Source organism: Microcebus murinus, chromosome 9 (assembly GCF_040939455.1).
Source record: "Microcebus murinus isolate Inina chromosome 9, M.murinus_Inina_mat1.0, whole genome shotgun sequence".
Lineage (NCBI taxonomy): Eukaryota > Metazoa > Chordata > Mammalia > Primates > Cheirogaleidae > Microcebus > Microcebus murinus.
Window position 1 is genome coordinate 91,953,307 of NC_134112.1, and position 23,030 is coordinate 91,976,336.

Below are 23,030 nucleotides of genomic sequence, written 5' to 3' on the forward strand. Positions count from 1 at the left end.
TCTTGCTACTAACACTAATAATACTCCGTCTGTTGTGAGTAATACTCTTTCTACAAGTATGAGTACTGCTAACACTGGTAATATTGTTCCGATTGTGACTACTCCTTCTCCAAGTACTGACGCTATTAGCACAAATAATACTATTCCTGTCATGACTACTTATTACCAAACTCCTTCCACCACTCCTACTCCTACTCTTACTTTTACTCCTAACTCCACTACTCCTATTTTGAGCATATTTCCAACAAATGATACATTCACTACTGATATAATCACTAATTTTACTACCTTTACTAATGCAAACACCACTAATTTCAACACCCTTGATACAAAAAGTACCACAATAATAGATGCTACTATTGCTACTACCGGCACCAAAGATAATACCACTAGTCCAGATACAGCAGTTACTTCAACAGACAAATTCACTGCACATACTGAACCTGCTGCAACAGATTTTATAAGCACTTTATCACCAGAAGGAACAACTACTACCTCCCTTAGAACTACTAATACTGCAATGTTAAATTCTATAAATCTGGGCCATGGAACCTTGTCCATCATAACAAATTCAACAAGAAACCTTACTACAGACAGTATAGCTACTAGTACTGTTAGCTCCACAGATACTACCTTTCCTGTAGCAACTGCTACAGATACACTACTATCTACTATGCAAGATTTCACTTCCTCTCCCCCTACCACTGCAGATGTTAAAAATGCTACCACACATACATAGTTCTCTAGTCCTCATTCTGCTACTACTGCCATACCAACCTTAAGCCACACGACATTAATTTCTACAAAATTTTCTACTCTGGGCACCATTGACACTACTGCTACAAGCACTACATCCACTCTTATGGATTCAATCACTACAAACATTATAAACATTACCACTGCAGGGAATGAAAATACAATGACAGGAGTCACCACAAGTACTGTGATTACAAAGATTACAAATGCTACTTCTATAGAAACTACCACTTAAGTCATTTCAACTCTACCTCCCATAGGCACCCCTGTTGATGCCACCACAGATAATATATCTCCAACTGCCCTTACCAGAAACACCACCCCAGCTTACCCTTCAGATGCCCCTACCAATGTTTTAAATACCACCTCCACAGGCACTGAAGATACCACTACACTAAATACCAACAGTACAAATATTACCAGTATCATACCAGATGATAGCTCTTTAAGAGCCAGATGTTAGAGGTATTATGGGTACTCCTACTAAGGACAACCCAACTACCATTAGTATTAGTATCACAGATACTGACGTGAATGCTTCCTCTACTATTCCAGACACAATAATTGCTAGTATCCAAGACTTGGCCACTTCTTCACCTACAGACACTGCAGGTATTACATCTATTACTGAAGCTACTAGAAATACCATTACAGCATATACTACCACTATAACTACAAATATTTTCAACACGGAAACTACAACTTCAGTTATTACTTCTGATGCAGTTCTTACAAACACATTCCAAGTACCACAGCTATTCCCACCACCGATACTATAAACACTACAGGACACACAGTAAATATTACTGATGCAGATAACTCTGGCGGGGTTACACGTAACACTACACACATTTCTATTCCCAATATCACAACAGCTTCAGACATGATAACAATGGCTAGTCTACATACAGAAACTCACCATCTGGCAACAGCACATTCTTCAGATGATTATTTACCTATTACTGCAACTAGTGCTACGACAGATATTACAAATAGTACCACACATGCTTTAAATACTACTATTCCTGATGGAATGACAATGGTACTTGTGCTACTGTATATACTTGTAGTGCCCTAAATTCTACTCTAGTTCCATGATTACTACTCAAGGCAGGATCATTACCTCAGATAGCTCTTTAAGACAACTATGACAGATTAGAATATCAGCTAACAGACATTCTATCTTATGCTACCTAAGTTTTCACAATTATTAGTGCTCTAGCCACTAGCCACTAGCCACTAGCCACTAGCCACTTGGCTACTCCAAGCACAGTAAATGTTGAAGATATGTTTAGGATGTTATGCATCCATTACAAGCTGTGGATACTTATTTTGCAGCAGAATATGTACTACTGTTCTTTAAGTTGTAGTTATTCCTATGGCCCCATCAATTAAACTACAGATAATTTATACGTACCTGCTATAGATGTCACAGGTCATCTTGGTGTCTCAGATAACACCATGTTAGGCCCTATAAATGCTGTTTCTTTACATGTAGTTGTAGTTATTGCAATAGCCCAACTTGCTTATTGGGTTATAGGACATAATACCCATAACTGAGAGCACTGGCGATACTCCTGGCATTCCAGTGGCCTCTATAACAATAGAGTATTGTTATATATAACAATATAACCTCTATAACAGTAGAGTATTTAATTAGTAATGATAAAAGTTGCACTTTATTTTCCTGCGGACTTTTCCAAATACCATGGCTACCAATATAGTCACTTGCTATTACACATACTAAAAGTATTATTGACCCTGAAGAGATCCTAGCTATAGCTACAGATATAGATTTTGCTACCTTGTATATACCTTGACTTCAGGCACTGAGATAATTAAATTAGAAATATTGCATGTTAGTTTTACTATCATAGAAAATAAAAATACGACTATAGATGTTAAAAGCATAAATTCCAAAACTTTGCAACCATCATTTTCATAGGGACTACCAATATTCTTACTAGAGATTTGTTAAGTACTTCCATTTACTTCCAGAAAATTAGAATTAATCTTAATTATGAGATAGTCTTAAGCCCTTGCTGTTGCCACCAATGATCGGCTCTGACTCTAGCATAAACCAGACATCATGCAGACAGAGATGAGAATGTAAAGATAGCATGGGAAAGACAGCTCTGCCTTGGCATCAGAGCTCATAATCTTACTTGCTTTTTCTTTTTATCTACCAGCTTTTCTCTCATTATTTCACTGTCCCGACTCTCCTTTGGTGTGTTAGGGCTTTCAGCACGTTTATGGTCTTTCATATACAAATTCACCATCTACCTTTGACCTATTACTTCCTTACGTCATCCAGCCCTCCATGAGTAGACTCATGGTCATTACCAAATCTATCCAGTTGGGTGCTATTGAAGACTTAACCCTAGGGCAGTATTCTCAAAGTTTAGCTTAGGGTTCCATGGGGTGCATCTTTTTGGGGCACACCGTTCATATCTGTTTTCATGATAGTACTAAATTGTTATTGGTTTTTTTCACTCCCATGCTCTCATTAGTATACAGTGGCATTTTCCAGAGACTTTGTGCTGTGTGGTATCACCATAGATGAATATAGAGACTGATGTAAGGATCTAGCTGTCTTCTATTAAGCCAGACATTAAAGAGATTTATAAAGTGTAAAATAATGCCATTCTTCTTATACTGATTATTTTGCTTTGGAAAATATAGTTATTTCTCCTAAAATATATATTATTTATGTTTACTCAGTGGATATGTTATTTTTATGAATAAAAAATAAATATGTTAAAAATATCTTGCAAATGACTCAATTTTAATTTCTAACACAGTAAATATTAGCAGATACAATTCACAAAAACAAAGCAGGGTGCCCTCACTAATTTTGAATGTAAAGGGGTCCTAAGACCAAAGAGTTTGAGAACCACTTCCCTCCATAGGGCATCGTTATCCTGTTTCTACTCTCAGGTCCTGGGGACGTGCACTGTGAACTTTCCCCACAAGTAGGCACTCCAGCATCTGTGACTTACCCGGTATGAATATCCACCACCTTCTACAAACACGTCTGGCTATCTTTCTGACCGCCACCACAGCTGTCCTGTTGTCCGGCCTCCCTGCTAGGGTCTGCCGTTCTTCTGTCCTGGTAGACCAGATAATGGTGGAATGTTTGGACTCGTCATTTGTGGTAGTATAGGGAATCGATCACATTGTGTGGGAAATGATGTCTTAGGCAAAAATCGGCTTTATAGCTGTCATTACATTATTTGGTGGCATTATGCTAAATAATGTCTTACATGTGTAATCTAAGTAAATATGCAAAATAATCTTATTAGAAATACAAAGAACCATTTATTTGCCATCGTACAAATGAGGAAATTGAAGCTTAGAGGAGTTAAATAATTAGCTCACTGTCACAAGTCAGTAACTAGCAGAGATAAGATTTGAACCCATGTCATCGGATGGCAGAAGCAGCACTACTAAAATTCTAGCTACAGAGTGTTCCCTGGTATCTGGTAAAATTTCATAAAAAGCCAACCAAGCCCAACCAAGAGAAGAGATCCCTGGACTGGTAGTCTGCAGACTGAGATTCAACATCCAGCTCGGCTTTTAGGAGTCCTCTGACTGGGAAAGTCACTGGAGAGAACTAATCTCCTTTCTCTCTTCTGGTCATGGCCACCCTTCCCCAGCTCTTATTTCTCTTTGACAGAGAACCTGGCCCTCCAGGAAACCCAGACTCCCTTACATTTGAAGGGGCCTCTACTTCTCCTCACACCACAGCTCCTAGCCACTATTCCTAGCTTCACGTGAAAATTAAGTTCTTATATGCATGTGACGGCCGATTGGAATGGAGAAAATGGATAAAGAACATGTTCCTCAGGAGAGGAGGGTCCCTCATCTTGGGAGTAAACAGAGATCCTGGGAAAGAGGGTGTGGGGACGGAACAAATGTGTCTCCACTAGGAGGAAAGCTACAGGACAAGTTAGGATAAGGGATGCCTGGATGTAAGGAGGAGAATGAAGAGGCCATCAACACTGCCACCACAAGGCACGGGCAGGGGATGGACTGTCTGTGTTAAAGCAAGTGTCAGCTTGACGGCTCTGAGTCTAGAGCTTGGCTAGCTCCTGGCTGGACCCCACTCCATACAGCCAACTGCACCAGACCAGCTCTAAGAGCACTGCCTGCAAGGGCCATTGCTGCAGGTGGACACCCCTTTCCTTTCTTTGCCTCAGTTTCCCCATATGTAAGACAAGGTAAGCATCCGAACTACAACAATATACATGGAAATGTATTTTCAGTCTGTAAAATGCTACACAAAGGTTTATGATATAATTACAATTACATAATAATAGTTATTATTATGATATAATTCCCTTAATGTTCTGATGTCTATTTAGACTTTTTTTCTTTCTCCTTCCTCTCGAATCTCCTGGAAGCAGAACTGTTTCTCCTCTGTGCTCACACTTTACAACAGGCTCCTCTAAGGCTCTTTTTTCACACTGGAGTTTTGTAAAGGAAAGCTGATATTCAGGAGTGTCTCCAGTGTATCTCAAATGTGCTTCTGGGATAAATGGATGTTTTTTTCTGAGCTGGAACAAAATGTTTCACTGCTAAATTAAATAATGCACATCTTCCCTTACTTTATAAAATAGATAATGGATATAATTAGCCCAATCTTATGCTATTTTTCAAATTTTTTTTCTTAAGTTTATTATGGTTGCTGTTATTCATATGTTGCTTTTCTAGGGAGCTCTAGATGAGAACAAATTGTATGAACAAATAATAGGCAAGAAAGATTTTGAAATAGTCAGTAGGGTCCACATGGACCGTGTGTGCATGTGGGTGTGTTTATGAACATTATTTTATATGGAAAACATCATATTTTCTGCCAGCAAAATCTTCTTTGATTTGTGTGATGTAATTAAACATAGTGTTTCCTTCTTAGAGCTGTTTCCTTCCTTCATATGCTCTTCTTAGAGCACTGTTATTTGATGGTGGTCCACTGAATAAATGTGAGCATTATTGCTGAAAGAGGCCTTGGTTGGTCTCCCACCGTAGGAGTGAGATGTTGAGTTTCACAATGCCTTTCCAAAGCCAACTGTGTCCAGCCTCAGCACTGAGGTATGCACCAGATGGTAGCTGTTCCTCAACTTCTCTGCACGTGGTTGTATTTCTACTCATTTATGCTTTGTCAAAATATAGCATTAATGTTGAAATAAATCATAAACATTTTATAAACTATAAAAATAATTCACATCTGAAGTATGAAGAACTAAGAAATAAAACATCTTGGTATTATTCAACAGCCTCGACTGAGCATTTCAAAATCTTCCTTGCCTGTTATTGGTTCATACATTTTGTTCTCATCTAGAGCTCCCTAGAAAGGCAACATATGAATAACAGCAAGCAAAATAAACTTAGAAAAACATATTTGAAAAATAGCATATTTACCATTCAAGCTTTAATATTCAAATTATTATCATTCACTACCCAATCTAACCCTTTGTGTAAATTACACAAAGTTGTGTAATTTACAACTGCAGGGAATATTACAGGTGATTTTACATAATTCGTTAATTTTACTGATGTGGCAAGTGAGGTTCACAGTGATTAAACAAGTGTCATTTGCATAGGCTCTATGGCAGTTTGTAATGTATCGATCTTCCCAGCACGTCATCTGTAGCTGTGTTTAAAAACATTCCTGAAAGCTCAGAGCAGTCAGCTCCTCCTCTGCACCAGGCTCTGACCTAAGCCGTGGTGGACAAGACAGTCCCATTGTCCTTGAAGACTGTGCATTCCAGCAGCCCAGGGCCAACAATCAATAGGCAAACAATTGCATAATAACAAGACTCCAGATTTTATGAGCAAGCGGATGAAGCTGTGTACCATGGTTCATTCAGAGTGATCAGAGCTTCAGCTAGGGCATTTGAAAGCTGCCCTGAACAGATGACATTTGATTGGAGAGATAAATCATGCGAAGGAAGTAACTACTGGATGGTCTGGGAGTACCGTTCTTGAGCAATAGGAAGTGCCAGTTCACAGCCGTGACTTGAGGGCAGGCTAGGCCCTTGTGACGGACAGACAGACAGTGTGGGAGGAGCAAAGGGAACAAGATTGGGATGGGAGATGGCTGAGGTCAGAGAAGTAGGCAAGGCCTGCCTCAAGGAGGGCACCGTAGGTGTAGGGACTTACACTAGGAAGCGTGGCTATGTTCTAGGCCAATTTGACATAAGCACACACAAGTGCTAGTTCTTTCGCAATGGTCAGCCACATGGGTGCAGCTGGGGAAAGAAAGCAGATAGGAAATGTGACCAGAATTGAGATGTTGCTGTTCAAATATGATGGAGAGAGAGAGAGGGTCAAGCCAGGCAGAGCGTCTGAAAGGAGGGGGATGTGGTTCTGGACCGTGGGATCCAGCCTGGGAAAGGAGGGCTGGACGCACGATGAAGAGTCAGTTCAAGACACGGGGAGGCTTTCGTGCTGGACGGAGCCACTCCGGGTGTTGACATTTCCAAAAAGGCACAAGGGGAGGGGTGGAGGAAGAGACAGCTGGTCGCAGTCCTCGAGGCTTGAGGGGCATGTTCTGGAGAGGCTCTCGGATGAGAACAACAAGCGGCCATGGAGGGAAACAAAGCTCTTAGTGGCAGCTTTTAAAAGGAGCTGGAGTTTCAAAGAAAAAGGAGAGCAGTTGGCGAGGGGAGCAGGGAGGGCACCAACCCACGTGCAGTTAGCACAGGGAGGTGGTAGGAACTTTGAGAGAAGTAACTGAGTTTATTGATCACTGAAGGTATCTGTGGAAGGTTTGAGACAGCCCAGACTGGGCTGTACAGGGCAGTGTGTGGCCACTCAGGATGGCAAGTGATCCCAGAGGCTTACTCTGTGGATGCTGATTTAGTGGACGGAGTTGCAAGACGCGATGGGATTGGTCCTACAGCAGGAGCGCAAGCGGCAACTTCCCTGGCTGGAGGAGTTTCCCAGATGGCACTGGGCAGTGGGAAACCTCAGAAAAGTTGATTTCAGCCCAGGCGGGGGCTCACCCAAGCATCACAAGATGCCTAAAAATCTCTGGGCAATTGCTTTTGCCCAAGGCCAGATGTTTTATCATGTGGTAATTATAACAATAATAGAAGATATTCTAATTTTAAATTAAACTGGAGATTATATTTTTCTTCCTGGTAAATTATAACTTATGATTGTAGCAATTTTGTGACCTTTATGAAGATATATATTTCTAATTTCAATCTGGGTGAAATTTAGTCTTTTATTGAATTATTTAAATAGATGACTAGTCAGAGAGAAAATTGGCAATATAGATGCAGCACAAATTTGTTCCCAGTATAGGCCCAGATAAAAGTACGCCTGAGTAGGAACAGACTTTAGGACCCATGGAGCTTAGAATTTCTGCCTCATAAAACAGTTTCCTCTGCACCATATCTTTCCCATCTCATCAGCATCGGATTCGATTCTTCCTCAAAAGGTTGCTCATTGAATTTGGGGACAGTATTAATTTTAAAAAACGTTTTTCTTGGTGCTGAGATAAAGTTTGGCTCCTCAGAGGTTGACTGATAAGAAAAGCTTTTCCTTCTTTGCTATTTATTTATCGAGTGATGCTTGGTAACAGCCACTTCCCTGAGCCCTCTGAATGTGCCCCTTCTCTGAGATTTCCACATATCCTCACAATCCAGCCACTAAAATTCTAACTTCAGGTGATCAGGGGACCCCCCCGCAGGACTCATTTTCACTGGTGTCCACTCTGACTGGCCTGTGCCCGCGCAATGGCTTAAACGTGTGAAGCCGGAGTGGGATTCCTGTCCCCTCCGGGAAGTAGACTAGTTAAGAACACTTGAACTCCTAGTTTGGAGTGGTCCTCAATCTTGGATGCATATTGGAAACACTTGCAGAATTTAATAACCTACAAGTGCCTGGGTTTGACCTTCATCACCAGGTGATTCTAACACGCAGTTGGGTTTCGGAACCGGGGAGCTGTCCCGCTCAGTCTCAGCGAACTAAGTAGCAGCAACTCAGACACAGAGGAGGGGGAACCAAGTTGTTAGCTTCATGAATGAGGGAGGAGAGAAAAGGAGAGGGAGAAAGAGAGAGAGAGAGAGAGAGAAGAGAGAGAGAGAAGAGAGAGAAGAGAGAGAGAGGAGGGAGGGGAGGAAGGATGATGAGGAGAAGAGAAGAAGAGAAGAGAGTAGAATAAAGAGAGAGAGAGAAATGGAGCAAAATGCAAACCATCTTGGTAATGGGTAAATGAGAATTCATGAAACTTCTTTACAAATTTGAAATTGTATCAAAACCTTCTTAATCCACAGGAAAGACCAGAGTCACTGTGAGCATTTGCCTATGGCGACAAGAAGCACAGAAAAAAAGCGCTATTTACCCTCCAAATGGAATATAGTATTTTGAGTAGAGGAGGTGGGGTAGACAGGGGTAGAAAGAGTCACTCGTAGCCAAGGTGCTATCAGAGACCCCTCCGGGATGAGGGATGACAGACAGGGTGCCCCTGGAGGAAGCTGTCATCTTCTTGCAGTGATACTTAGGCAGTTAGGAGACCGTCCTCACAGAACATTGGAACTGGAAAGGATGTTGAAGTCAGCTAAGTCAGGTTCCCACCATCTGTGAGAATGTTTTAAAGCATCTCCCCGGCAGCATTCATCTGAGCCCTCTGTTTGATATGAACGCGTCCCTTTTAACTGTAGACATCTGTCACTCTCTATAGGTTGATGTAAATATAGTTCCTTTCTTGAAGCCGTCAGGAGAGGAAACAATTAGATGGCACCGGGAAAGGCCCAGGGGGGGACAGTGGAGCAGATGGCCGTCGGGGGCTCGTGGGCACCTGCCTGAAGCCCCTCAAGGGCAGAGGGGCACTTGTCCTGCTCCTGTTCATTTCAGAAGTGCCTGCCCTGGCCTCGTGTCAAAGCACACAGAGGGGGTCAGTTCATATGTGCGTGTATGAGAGAATAATAACACTGAGACCAGCAGATGCAGAGAAAGATACATGTAAGGGAGGAGGCTAAATAGGACCATGAAGTTGATGAAGAGGGCCAGGGAGAGCAGCCGGGCCTGGAGCCATATTGGGCCACGACCTGGGCAGAGGTAGCCAGTGGAAGGTTCTGGCTGCAAGACCCGGGGGTGTCTGCCCATCTGGTTTGAACCCGCCAGAGGCGGCCCAGGAGTAAGGCTGCAGCACAAACCAAGGAATGGCGTCTGACACCCCCCCCCCAAAGGGTATTTTTACCTAAAAGTTTGAGGCTAAAGAATTTGCTTGGGGAGCTCTCGAGTCATACGGGTTGGGATAGAGACGTCAGTTGGATAAAGCAAAGGGGGAGAAGTGGTTTGTTGTGGTTAGTTTTTATCTAGATATCACGTTTACGTGTGCCTCCTCATGCGGTAGAAAGTGCAGTCACTTCTCGGGCATGCAGGGCATTGGTTCCAGGACCGCCAAGGATACCAAAGTCCATGCATACTCAAGTCCCACAGTTGGCCCCGAGAGACCCATGTATACACAAAGTGAGTCCTTTGTATCTGTGGGTTTCGAATCCAGTGAATACTGTATTTTCAATCCACGTTCAGTTGAGGAAAAAAAAAATCCATATGTAAGTGCAGTCCAAACCCGTGTTATTCAGGAATCAGCTGTGCTTTGTTGACCTCAAATCAAGGGTTACGGCCTAATTCCTAAAAGAAAAATCTCCATTTCCCTTCAATGGTGACAAGAGGAAAGACCAACAGTGAACACAGCCTGGTTTTCCATTAATCCTGAACTTCAAGAAGCATCTTTGATTGGGGACAGCACATTCTCTGCTCAGATAAGGCCAGGTGTGACGCTAATCACTGGGAAAAGTCATCCCCAAGGCCCCGGGAGCCGAGTGTGAACACAGGATTCTGCAGAACCTCAGAGCGGAGCTTCCAGAATCCTCTGGGGAGTGACGGCAAAGGCCATGGACTCTCTGCCTCCTGTGTCCCCGGGCAGAGGTGTTGCTCTGCCGGGAAGCAGGGCCGTGCTGTGGGACCTGCGCTAGGCCCCTTGAGCAGTGAGTGACATGGTGTTTGCTGAGTCCACTTCCCTGCTCTGCGGGGGATTAAGATCCCTCTCAACGCCTTGTGCTGCCTGTAAGGCTGGTGGCAGGGGCCCCCTCCCCTCCCTAGATGGAAAAAGAAAACGCTTAGTGACCTGACCTGCCAAGGACAAACTGCCAGGCCCCATTGAGAGGAACCACACCTGGATTCGCTCCTGGATTCCACAAATACCTCCAGTCCCTCCTATTTCTCAACGACCATCCAAGGTCACAATAGAGAATCCCAGCTCTTCCCGCCACAAGTCCCTAGCCCCGCCCAACGGGTATAAAAGGCCTCAGCTCCTTCAAACTGTGGCGACTTCTGCCCCCCCCCCCCCCGGGGCCCCAGAACCTCGTCCATGAGTGTATAATAAAATCACGTGGTTTGGCCCCTCACTCTTTCTGTGTCTTTTCTTTTCGCCACCGCCGAAAAACCTTACACTGCCCAGAGTAGGGGTCCTTCCTAGGGGACACAAACAATGAGCACTTCACAGAGTAGCCTGGTGACTTTAAATCCCAAAGGGAGAGGGTGGTGCTGAGCTTTGCAAGCTTAGAATAAGTACAGAAATGTGCCCAGGGCAGCCACCATCAGGGCAGCTCTCAGGGTAGCCACCATCACTGGCCTTTCCTGAAAACTATGATTGCAAACTGCAGCCTGACTCCACGAACCGTCTGCATGGAGTCAAGGCCCTGTCCCTGTGAGCCTCCTTGGCCCGCCCTGGCTCCCGGGCTCAGGACTGCCTCTCGCCACCCAGCCCTACCTGCTCTCGGAGCTACGCCAGCATGCCTGCCTGGTAGGCTCTGGACACCTGGTTGCCTAAGTGTTGACAAGGTGACAAAGATCATCTGGCAGCAGAGACACAGGTGAGGAGAGCAAGGGACACGGATTAAATGTCGCATTTAGGCAACCAGGTCCTCAGATGCCCTCAGGGTGTCTTACGCTGAGCCGCTCAAGGGACTGCCCAGCTGCCTGCCCTGACCCAAGGCTCGAGGGAAAGAGATGGCAACAGGAAGCAAGTCGATTTTATTTAATGCGACGTCTTGAGCTTTGTCCCTTATAAGCAGAGCCCCTCCATTCCCCGCAAATCACCCTTCGCCCCCACCACATGCATGGCTTGCTGCCTCCGCCTCACAGGGAGGGCGAGACAAAAGCCTCAGAAGAGAAGACCAGAAGCCCCTCCAGGGCGGGGAGTGGGCCGAGGAAGGTGTGCAGGGCGCTCCCTCTGCGCTCCAGCCCCTTCCTCCTTGTGGCATCCTCTTCGGGCAGCAGGGGCACCTGAATTCCCAGAGCGTGGACCCCTCAGCCCCCTCAGTCATGGAATTCGTGGTCCCACTGGTGCTTCCACGGCTGTGAAGCTATGACAAGCTTGCAGAGCACGTCATGGAAGACCCTTACGGAACACGTGCAGTGCCCAGGCCTGCAGTGTCGTGGCCTGGGTCAAGAGAAGGGCACAGACAGGGGACGTTTGGGGCCCAAAGCAGGGAGGAGTTTCTACTACATTTGCTCACAAGAGGAGGCTGAGAAGAGAGGGCCTGTGTGTGTGTGTGTGTGTGTGTGTGTGTGTGTGTGTGTGTGTGTGTGAGGCAGAATCAGCCTCCCGTGTGCAGCCTGCCCAGCAGCCAGGAGAGGGCGCCCTGCACCAGCAAGTGGGCCGCCAGGGGCAGGCGCCGCAGGGCGGCCGGGCCGGAGCTGGAGAGGGCCACCGGTGCAGCCCTGAAGCCTGCGGGGGTCTTGTCCTGGGGCTCCACTTTGCCTCCAGAGGACTCCAAGCAGGGCCCCCGAGGAGTAGGGGTGATGTCCGGAATCCAGCCTGTTGTGTTTTCCACCACCTCCTGCAGGAGAGGGAAGAAAAACGCAAAGGTAGAAGCATCCCCCTTTCCTTTCCTGCGGCCTCCTTCGGTCATCCCCAGCCCTCACGGAGGCCACGGGCTGCCTGTGAGGCTGCCATCACACCCACATCCCACCTGGAGCAGCAGCAACCCACCTCTCTAACTCCCCAACCCTCCTTCCCTGACCTAATGTTCCTGCCATGTCATTCGTGTCCTCATTCTTCCCTTTTCCTGCTTTTACCCAACACCATGCCACACCCCTCCCTCCCTAACTCCACAGTTAGGGTGGTCTCTCACGTCAATGGTCTTTATTAGCACCGTCTGCCTGGCCTCCCTGCAGGCTTTCTCCGCCTTCTTGATGTTCTCTGGGGTCCACTCGACGTTGTTCATGGCCATCATGCCCTCCATGGAGCTGTGAGGGTGGTAGGGTCAGGCCAGGGGGGACAGACAGTCGTTTAGGGCTGACAGGGCTTCAACAAAATGTGCATAGAGTGTGCTTGCTTTTGTTGGCATCAGTAAGGAATGCCTTACAGCTCAATGAGACAATCCTTAAGAATTTGGAGAAGAACTACCATCAGAACTCAAGATGAGAATTTTAAAAAATGAAGTAGAGGATCTTCTGACCCTTTAAGGAAGGGATTTTTATCTGGGCACCATGGAGTCCAAGAAGGTTGAGGCAGTGACTTCAGGGAACCCGTGCACGCTCTGAAATTGCATGTGAATGGGGTGTGTCTGCACCGATGTGCTTGTTTTCCTTGGAAAGCAGTTTCAGAGCTGGCATGAGAGTCTCAGGGAGGGCCTTACCCTCCAGTAAGGAAGGGTCATCCCTGAACGTAAACACTGTCTTTGAGGCAAGTGGTGCGTGCGAAAGGGGCAGACGAAGAATTTGTATGTAAGTGATCTGACTCTGAGGGATCAGTTCTCATCCGCGCCTCTGAATGACCCTGCTGATATGGGAAAAATCCCACTGAATTCCTGTCTTGTGTCAGAGCTTTGAGAGTCAGACACTGACAGGGGCAGGGGTGAGGTGGGCAGAGGCTGGCCAGGCAGTCCGTGAGGAATCCTAGCTCACTAGCCTGGGAGGGGTGGGTGGGTCTCCTTTTCCTCCTGCCCCAGCCCACCCCCAAGGTGCCTCCAGGGCAGACACATGGGAGAGGTTGACCCGTCTTCCAGGATGACTCACTCGGATACCTCCTGCCCCAGCTCGTGGGCCACGTAGATGATGTCGGGGTACCCCATGCAGCTGGAGATGTTATTTCGGGGATAGTAGAAGAGGAAGATGAGGCACATCTCATTAATGGTGCTGGGACCTCCCTGCGGAAGAGGAGAGAGACAAGGATGGAGCAACAAAGACACAAAGCCATGCAGAGAGGGGAACTAGGCTGCTAGAAAACAGTTGAGGTGGTCATCCTACCAGCGACGCCGTTTTCCTTGTCCCTTAATGTACAGCCAGCTCACTGCTGTATCTTCTCCTCTATCCCCAATCGTTGGACAATGAGTGACGTCATTTACAAAGAAATATCCCATCTATCTGCCCTGTTGACCGTGTTGCCACGGCTGCTGTCCTGGCATCAGCTGCCACCTGTCGCAGTCGTAGTCTGGCCTCTGTAACGCTGCCAATGTGTTTACATTTGGCATCTTGTCATCTTCCATTTCAGAAACCTCCAGTGGCTTTCAACAGTCCATTATACAATGGTCCATTATCACTGACCAAATTGCTTTATTCTGTATAATACATTCATTCCTTCCATGTGTTCACCTGGCGAATGTTCACAGAACTACAGCATCAGGCACTGCCGTCCTGGAGATGTAGGTGGGACAGGCTCAGCCCAGCCTCAGGGCTCTTTCCCCTCGGCTCCCTCACTCCCAGTGCATTTCTTCACACAGCTTCTCCCATTCCTCAATTTCTAGCCAACCCCCTGGTCTTCGTGCACACCCCGTGCTTTCCTTTCACACGCGGCTTTCTCAGTCTTTCTCCTCTCTGGGCTTCCTCACTAACCGTCTAACGCAGGACCTGCTCACATATAGTACATGCTCAGTTCGCTGTCGTAGAATCTTATTATTTTTTCCCGTGAATTTCCCTGATGCATTATCCTCATTCTCCGCATATGATATATACCACTGTCTAACTTGTATTATAATCATTTGTGGGGCTAAATATTTTTTTCTCGATAGTAGGCAGCCCCTTTGGAATCCCACAAGCACTGAACCACTCCTGACACACAAAATGGGTGGGTTCCTTGGGACCAGAGTGACAACAGCTGACTCTAGTTGGGCCTCTACTACCAGCCAGGTAATGATCTAAGCGTTTTGTACGTGTGAACCAACTCTCACGGTAATCTAAGGAGATGGAAGTGGTATTAATCTTATGTGAATAAGGAAACCGAGGCACAAAGAGGTTGAATCACTTGCTCAAGGTGAGGCAGCTACTAAATGTGCTGACATTGAAGCCCAGGGAGGGAGGCCCCAGAGCTCCTGCTCGACATGCTCCCTTTCCATGGTCTCAGTGGGTCACTGATGCAGACATCAGGGATGCTGTCCCCATCCTAGGTGTGTGGGAGTGTGAGCCCGTGAAAGGCCCCCTGTGAGTGGGTAATGGCACTGGAGGAAGGAAGGGGCTTCAGTGGGATTCTCGGGGTCCCTGGAAAGCCAGGGCTGGGGCTTTCTCCTGGGGCTGTGGTCCTGGTCCCATGTGTGGAGAGAGGTACTCACGAAAGTCAGGGAGTCACGGTCCAGTGTCTGGTAGTGACATTCCACCAGCAACTCATCTCCCTGTTTGGAGTGGAACAGAAGGCGAGAGTGAGACACAGGGGCTGCCGTGGCCTGAGAACGTTCTTGGCTGACGATGATGAGCTCTGACGCCGCCTCCCCCCAGCCCCGCCATGCCGCCCCGACACTCACCGGCTTGATCACCACGCGGGCAGGTAGATCTCGAGTCTCCTGCAGGTTGAAGTCATAGGAATCGTCTTTGCAGATGGTTTGGAGTTGTGTTCCATTTCTAGAGGGAAAGAAGTAGAGAAGACAGAGTAAGACGGTGAAGTAGAGAGAGTTGACCAAAGATGTGGCGCGTGGGGTCATTCTGTGAGCAGATTGTCTGCAAAAATGAACAAAAAAGTCTCCTTCTTCCACATATTCCACTCACCTCTACTCTGGAGATGGTTCTAGCTCCTCCTTACTCTCAACCAAACACAACTGTATGTTGCAGAATAAATAGCTGTTCCTAAAATTTATTCCCACCTACAGAAGGGAAAGCTTTGAATCAAGGTCTTCCCTTACCTGTATTGCACGGCCTGCAGAGCCCGCCCCGCCAGGTGGGTGTGCAGCAGGTAGCCATACACCTGTATGTCGGGCACGGGGCCCCCGTTCATCTGGAAGATGGAGGAGGTGCACCTGGTCTGTTAAGAGCTCTCATCCTGACCTGCTTCTTGCTCTTCTGCCCTTGCTATTCAATACCTTCCTCTTATGACTGACACCCCCTTAATTATTATTGAGCCCCCCAGCCCCTCTTCCTGCCCCACTCCCCTTGCCCCCAAAGCCCCGACTCCTTCCCTCCCTTGGGTGAGTCATGTGAGTGAATTTCCTGGGCCCCGGGCTGTGATCATTCTCCAAGTCTGCAGCTCAAGTTGTGTGGGCTCATGGCCCGGAGCAGATCTGTGATGGGGAGCACGGAGGGTTTGTTCTCTCCCAGCTTCACCTCTTCAAACTTCTCCGTCTTACACAGCCCGTAGGACATGAAGGACTCAGAGCCCGGGGGTATGAAGTGGATGGGGAAAGTGAAGAAGCCCAGCTGGAGGACGCCCATGTCGTATTTGCGCAGGTGAGAGCTGTAGTACATGCGAATGCCTGAGGAGTCGTACACACCTGGTACAGAAAGGAACAGGCGCAGAAGGTAGGACACAACGTGGAGAGAAAGAGGCCCCAGAAAGCTGGGGTGGGGCTGTGACCAAAAAAAGTCAGCATGCATCCTGCAGCACATCCCCAAGACCTAAGGGAACCAGCCAGCCCCACCAGCTGCCCTTCCGTAAACCCTCTGCACGCTCACCAGGACGGTTGTGAAAGTTGCTGTAATGAACCTCCAGTCGGATCCACTGAGGGTCCAAGGGGGTCCCAATAGAGATGCCCACGTCATCTGGAAACTGGTAACTCTGTTGGGGGGAGGGAGATTTGGCGGCAAGAGAGTCTGGGAACTCGGTGCAAGGATCCAGGGCTCCCACCCCTGCTTTCTCGCCCTCATCCCAGACCTCCCCGTCCCTTGGTCCTTCGCCAGCCCTGCCAGCCCCATTGCCCGACAACATGCGCCTGCCTAGCCAGTGCTCTCCCAGCCCAGGACTCACTGTGCCGCCGACAGCCCAGCCCACGATGATCTGCGAGCAGAGGGAGAAGGCAGGGTCGGCCCCGTAGCAGTCGCTGATGCCGGTCGGGAGGGTGCTGGCGTTGCCGCAGGCGTACACCAGGATGTGATGCACCATCGTCTCGTTGCGGGCCATTAACTTGGGCTCAAACTGGGCAGAGAAAGGGGAGCAGAGCATGGTCAGACCTTCTGCGTCCAGTCTGTATTCTCCCCACGTCTTTTCCCCAAATAAAACTGCGGCATTCCCCATTTCTCTGTTGTTGTCTCTCGTTCCTTCTCTCTGTTTTTGTCCCCCAAGCTTTCATCGTCCCACCCACTCGTCTGACTCCTCTCAGCTCCCACCCTGTAAACCCCTTCCCAGGGAGCAGAGCATGCCGAGTCCAGCTGCGGCATCTGAGCAAGGACCCACACCTTCTGGAATTCTCTTTCTAAAGAACAAATGGCTCCCACATATCTGCCGCTTACTTCGAGATTGTATTTTTACTTATTTGATCAAAGTTGAAATCTCTCAAACGTGAAACTGGGTGACAAGTTTGAGTTCACTTCAGCCAGACTTGGCTGAGCCCCCGAGGGCCCTTGGCCGCATCCCCTCCCTGCCTTACTTCCTCCTGGGCTGAGAGAACACAGTTCTGGGGCTTCGGCTTTGTTCTTTGCAAACACCTGTTGATCCATAACCTGCATCAACATGTCTGCTGCACTGTGGGGCTTAGATAAAACAGTGCTGGGAGTTACAGTTCTGGGCTCAGGAAGTTATGTACTACCATGCCCGCCAAGCCTGCCTGGGTCCCCGTTTTCCCAGCCACTTCCCTACAGCTTCCCCCCGGCATTTTTTCAGACGCCATCGTTTGGAGTTGACTGTGCGTGCTGCCCTGCTGGAGCACCCCCCCCCCCCAGGCAACATCCGCTTTGGCTCGCTGTACCTTGTAGATGTGATGCTTCTTGCTAACGATGGGGAGAGGGAGAAACGTGCAGGCGTACGTGGTGTCGTCCTCTGGGATGAGGAACTGGGGAGAGGGCGCACATGCTGAGCGGGGTGGGAGCGAGGCTCCCGAAGAAACCGGGAAGGGCCAGGCCAGGGAAGGGGATTCACATTAGGATCAGATTGGCGGTCCTCAGGCACCAAGGGGAGTCCATGTAACCTCCATCCAAGGAACGTGCTGAATACGGGGTGCAGGAGGAGGGCTCTGGATCGAGTGGGGAGATGGGAAGGGAGCTGGAGGCGGCTGGGTGGGGCGGAGGGGAATTATTACATTAGTGATCTCCAAGTCATGGATGATGGTGTCCTCAGGGACGTCCAGATCGTCAGGGTGGACTACTTGTAACAGGAAGATGGACTTGACAAAGGTACGGTCCCGATCCAGCTTCAGAGTGTCATCCAGGCCGTAGGCGGCCAGCACCCTCATGGTGTCAGCCTGGGGGTGCCATGAGCATTGAGGGGCAGCACCACACACATACTTGCACCCCTGCACCCGAGGACCTGCGCAAGCCACTCGCGCATGTCTACACAGTGGAAAGGAAGGAGCTTCAGAGCGAGAACTAGTCAGGTTCTAGTTCTGCCTCTGAGGCTAACCTGAGCAAGTCTCACTCCCTCTTGCGTTCCCTCCCTGTGCCCGCGTCCACATGTGTGACTTGAAACTCTCACATCCCAGCATGCTAAAGTTCAATGAACTTAGGTAGGATTGTTCGAGAGAGGAACCCTGGGGAAGGTGAGCTGGGCTCTGGGTCAGTGGGCAGTCACCCTGCAGGGGGCTTGTGGCTTTCCAGGGGTGGCACCGTTGAGGCAGCACCTGGGAAGGCTGAGAGGGACAGAGGTCCTAGGGACGGTGACTCACTGCCTGACTGGGGCAACGGCACCTCCCCAGAAGGAGTTGCTGCTTGTGATGAAATGCTTTTTGCCCCTCCCTGTTTTACCGTGATGTCCTGGTCATGGGGGTCGCAGGAGCGGAAGGGCCTGGAAAAGCGCATGGTGGTGTAGACAGCGTCTTGCGTCAGCCCATGCAGCTCAGCATCCTGGCTCCCGTCCTCTTTCAGGGTGTCTTCGTCTACCAGGTGCTGGTCCTGGGGTCCAGGGCAGATCATGGAGAAAGAACCAGGAGCCCTGAATGTCAGGCTTTGGGGTAATAGGCATCCCATTAGCGCCCCCAGGATACTAGAGTAGCAGAACCCAGGTCTTCTCTACACCATAGTTTCCTCCTAGGGCAGGGCAGAGTGTCAAGGGGTGGATTCTCGAGGAAGAGGCTGGACCATGTGTGATGGAGTTTCACCACCTGACTTTGCTTTACTTCTCCCATTTCAAATCTCATCCCCATAAATCCTAATATCCCTGCATCCCTAACCCTTGAAATCTTATGTATTCTCTGAACTGTCTACACCATTCATCCTCTCTCATGTGGCTCTTAACATACGTTGCTCTGTACTGTTAACTGACATTTCCCTATGTAAGCGCAGTTTGGAGGAGTGATTAAGAGTTCAGAATAGGTGAGATTGGGAGATGAGTGAGCTACTAAGGCATCTATAAAATGGTGATAATAATCTACCTCACAGTGAAGCTATGAGGTTTAAAATACAAAGAATTCAGAACAATGCCTGGCTAATCAAAAGTATGTGATAATTTTGAGCTATTGTTGCAGCTGCAGTGGTCATTAGATTATTTCACACTGTGGTCTACCCATTTGAGCTTAAAGGAAACTGAGGACAGAGACTGTGTCTCAAACAGCTTTGAATTTTCCCCAGTGACTTGCATTTAGTGGGCTACTAGCAAGTAAGTGGTGCAAGACTGTCTCTCACAACCTAATGGTTTCATTCTCTTAGCAGCCTTGGAGATGTGCTATCTGGAAGACCTAAATTGCCAGCTCTACAATGGACCATTTTTGGAGAGAGAGATCAGCATTCAGCCAGAGACCTGGGAATGTGCTTGGATATCTTTGGAAAGTATGGATCCTCCCTGGACATGAAGCCATCCTCAACCCAAAAAAGACTCATCCTTGGAACACAGTCACCCCTCAGACTTACCGAAAAATAGACATTGCCATCGGGCAAGACTCCTCCAACAACCAGATCACTTCCCGCTCTAGTGTAGCGACTTGTGACACCCAAGCCCACCCAGCCAGCTGTCCGGACTTGGAGCTCAAAAGTGATGACTTCAGCCTTAAGGTCAAAGTCCCAGCGCAGGAAAATGACGTTGGAAGGATCTAGGAACCTGGAATAACGCAGGCGAGATGTGGGACCGAGGCAGTTGCCAGGGGAGGGAGCTTCCAGGCCCAGAAGCAGGAAAAGCCCGAAGAGAAGGGTGCAGGCCATGTCTCCTGGGGCCTGGAGCATCCGCCCTGCAGATGGACACCTGAGAGCCCTGGATTTATATGTCCCTCCACCTGTGCCAGGCACCATGCCATGGAGGAGGGACAGGCTGGGGTGCTTCTGATCTGATTATCCTCTGGGTTCCGAGAAGTGCCCCTTTACATAACTCTGGAGGTGAGAGGTGCCCAGAGAGGGTACAGGGGCAGTTGCTGTCATTCTGGAGCAGAGACCTGGCATGACATTCTCAGGAGTGAATGTTCAGACTTTCCACCCCAACCCCATACCAGGGTGCTGCCAATGGGAGGCCCTGCAGAACCCAGGAGGCTTAATTTTCTCCCTTCCTCTCTCTCTCTCTCTCTGTCCCCTTTTCTCCCCCAATCTTCCGATCTTGAATCCGTGATGTTCTTACTGAACACACTGCCTCTGGCATATGCCTCACCCCAGTTTTTATGGACACTTTCCATTTTGTCTCTCTGTTGAACCCAGGTGCGAGCAGGGGGTGGGGCCAGAGGGAGCCGGGGCCTTTCAGCTTCCCAATGCAGTCCTGGAAAGAGGGAGGTTGCTGGGAGGGGTTTGGGGGAAGTTGTGATTTCCACGTCCTCCGTCCTCCGGGAGTCTTTGCTATACTAATCCTTGGAAGGACACTCAGAGGTGAGGGAACCACAATCAGCTCTCCAGAGGGACAAGTGTGGGGCAGCTTTGATTTTCTGCACATTCCTGGGGAGGAGCAAGGAAGGGAGGAGGTGAGGGGAGGAAGAGAGAGAAGATGAGAAGTAAACATGAATTTGCCTTCGGGATGCTTTGTGCTGTACCCCTCCTGCCGTGAGTTGCCATTCAGGCAAATCACATGTTAGTGACTCTGCACTGCAGGCGTAGCCCAGCCTCCCCGGCTGCCAGAGCAGTGGTGCTATGCGGACAGTGAAAGCACAGAAGGGATATGGGGATATTAGAACAAACGAACAGAAGGAACTTTCCAAAAATTCCAATCCACTTAATTTTGGATGCAGAAATAAGAGCACCAAGGGGTGACATGAGTGTGCTTGATCTGCCATCAAGTCAGTGGCAGAGCTAGCGCAGGGACGCAGGGCTGCCCTGGCTTGCGCTCTTTTCATTATTTCCTTAGGTCACGGACACGCTCAGGCGCCAGACCCCAGCCATGCATTTCCGCTGTGGCTTGTCCTGGTGGAGGGAGCTGGTGTCATTTGATGGCTGCCTCTTAGGGAAAGTCTTGCTCTTATCTCAATAGTAATTCCCGCCCCCTCCTACCCCCCACTGGCACAGCTGACACAGAGCTGGAAATCACATCACCTGACTCCCCCGGGGTGGTCCATCCTCCATTCTCCACACAGGAATTCAGCTCGGGTGGGGGCGGGTGGGTGCGGGAGCCACCTGCTCGCAGCTTCATTCAGCGCAGGCATAGACCTTGTGTTATCTGCTGAGCTCATCAAAGCTGGTGAGGACCAGCCAGGTGTGTTTGCTGGTTCCCTGAGCACGTGACTGTAACTGGGGTGAGGTGGGGGAGAGAACAGATGTTGCAAGGAGAAAGCTACAACCCCCACATGCGTCTGGCAGAGGAGGTGGGGAGCTGGGCAGCCACCTGGAAGCAAGAGGCTTACCTGGCCCTGGGCCGGAGCTGGGCCAAGACAAGGGGTGGGTGAAGGCAGAGCCTGGGGAGGCACTGACCTTGAGGAGCAGGAACGCCAAGGAGGGAGATAACAGGGGCGTGGAGACACTCTGATCCCAATCTCACCGGAGGATTACGGCTGGGGGAGCAGGCAGTAGGGAGACAGCACAAGCACTCCTGTAAACTGAGACTGCTGGATGGATCCCTTATCCTGCAATCTGTCCTGCCAGCCAGAGCACTGTCCTTGGGCAAGAGTCAGGGTCCTCACAAAAGAGCTGGAAGTGGTTACTGCAGACTCAGGGACCTCCTCTCCTGGACCCTCCTGTGGCTACCACCCCAGGACGCCAGGCCATGGCTGCACCCTCATGTGCGGATTCTCCAGGAAGATGGGTCTGGGGGCTGGCGCTGCCTCCCGCTGCACCTACCAAGCCACTCCTGGAACACCAGCTTGACTCCAGCGCAGTCCTGGACCTTGAAACTGCAAAGTTCGGTTGCTAAACCCTTCTATGCCTCTTTATTGTGGGCGGTAAAATGCTGAGGCTAGAGAGATGGTGGATAGTTACTCCTGGGTGACCACCCTGTCTACCTTCAGCCAATCTGCCTGTGGACGCAGACACCACCGAGAGCCCAGTGGAGCAAAGGCCAGGTGGGTCCAGGTACCCTGTGGACAGGCTGAGGCCTTGCACTGCATCCCAAGGAATTTCCAGGCCCCCTGGGTGAGCTGGCACCAACAAGATCTCCAGGGGTGTAGAGATCCACCCGGGTCTCTACCAGTGTCACGGTGCAATGAAGAATGCTCCAGACCACAGTCTCCATCTGAAGCAGGAGGAGAGACTTTTCATTTCAGAGAGCTCTTGAACCTCTCCAAACCTCTGTATTTATTAGAGGCAAAAGCATGCGTGTCTAAAGCAATAAACAAACAGATAAAATCTCTGGCATCACATTGCAATCACATTGTTCTAAAGAAGTCTGCATAAAGTTACACATAAAGATACACATCAAACTCATGATTAACTTGGTATTTTCTTGTTATTCCTAAAGGCTATAAAGGAAAGGGCAGGGGCCCAACATCAGTCACGCTCCCGTGCGTCCCAAAGCCTGTCATGCGCAGCAAGCTAACAAACATTCACCTCCCAAGTCCTGTTTG

The 23,030-nt window shown here is 48.8% G+C and overlaps 2 protein-coding genes across 2 annotated transcripts in view; one reads left to right on the top strand and one right to left on the bottom strand.

Moving 5' to 3' along the window:
* Positions 1-6,474, top strand: part of LOC105873269 (putative maltase-glucoamylase 2) — an 86,315-nt gene extending 79,841 nt beyond the window's left edge. The window contains exons 50-55 of the mRNA XM_076006227.1: positions 73-445; positions 740-830; positions 1,557-1,798; positions 3,666-3,758; positions 5,470-5,561; positions 6,393-6,474. Of these exons, the coding sequence (XP_075862342.1) occupies positions 73-445; positions 740-830; positions 1,557-1,798; positions 3,666-3,758; positions 5,470-5,561; positions 6,393-6,474 (973 nt within the window). The remainder of the gene's footprint in view (positions 1-72; positions 446-739; positions 831-1,556; positions 1,799-3,665; positions 3,759-5,469; positions 5,562-6,392) is intronic.
* Positions 6,475-11,821: 5,347 nt separating this feature from the next.
* On the bottom strand, positions 11,822-17,140 carry LOC105873270 (DBH-like monooxygenase protein 2). Its single transcript, XM_012768061.2, has 9 exons — positions 16,946-17,140; positions 16,654-16,756; positions 16,306-16,472; positions 15,888-15,979; positions 15,513-15,609; positions 15,324-15,383; positions 13,795-13,925; positions 12,909-13,023; positions 11,822-12,614 (listed from the first exon to the last, which is right to left on the bottom strand). The coding sequence occupies exons 1-9, from the start codon at positions 17,138-17,140 to the stop codon at positions 12,372-12,374; spliced, it is 1,203 nt and encodes a 400-aa protein (XP_012623515.2). The 3' UTR covers positions 11,822-12,371.
* Positions 17,141-23,030: the final 5,890 nt, after the last annotated feature.

Coding starts and splice junctions, on each gene's coding strand:
- LOC105873270 (XM_012768061.2), bottom strand. CDS start 17,140: ATGCTCTGCTCCCCTTTCTCTGCCCAGTTTGAGCCCAAGTTAATGGCC. Junction 16,757..16,945: donor GCTGGGCTGTCGGCGGCACA/GTGAGTCCTGGG, acceptor TCCCCCCAACAG/AGTTACCAGTTTCCAGATGA. Junction 12,615..12,908: donor TGCTAATAAAGACCATTGAC/GTGAGAGACCAC, acceptor CCTCTCCTGCAG/GAGGTGGTGGAAAACACAAC.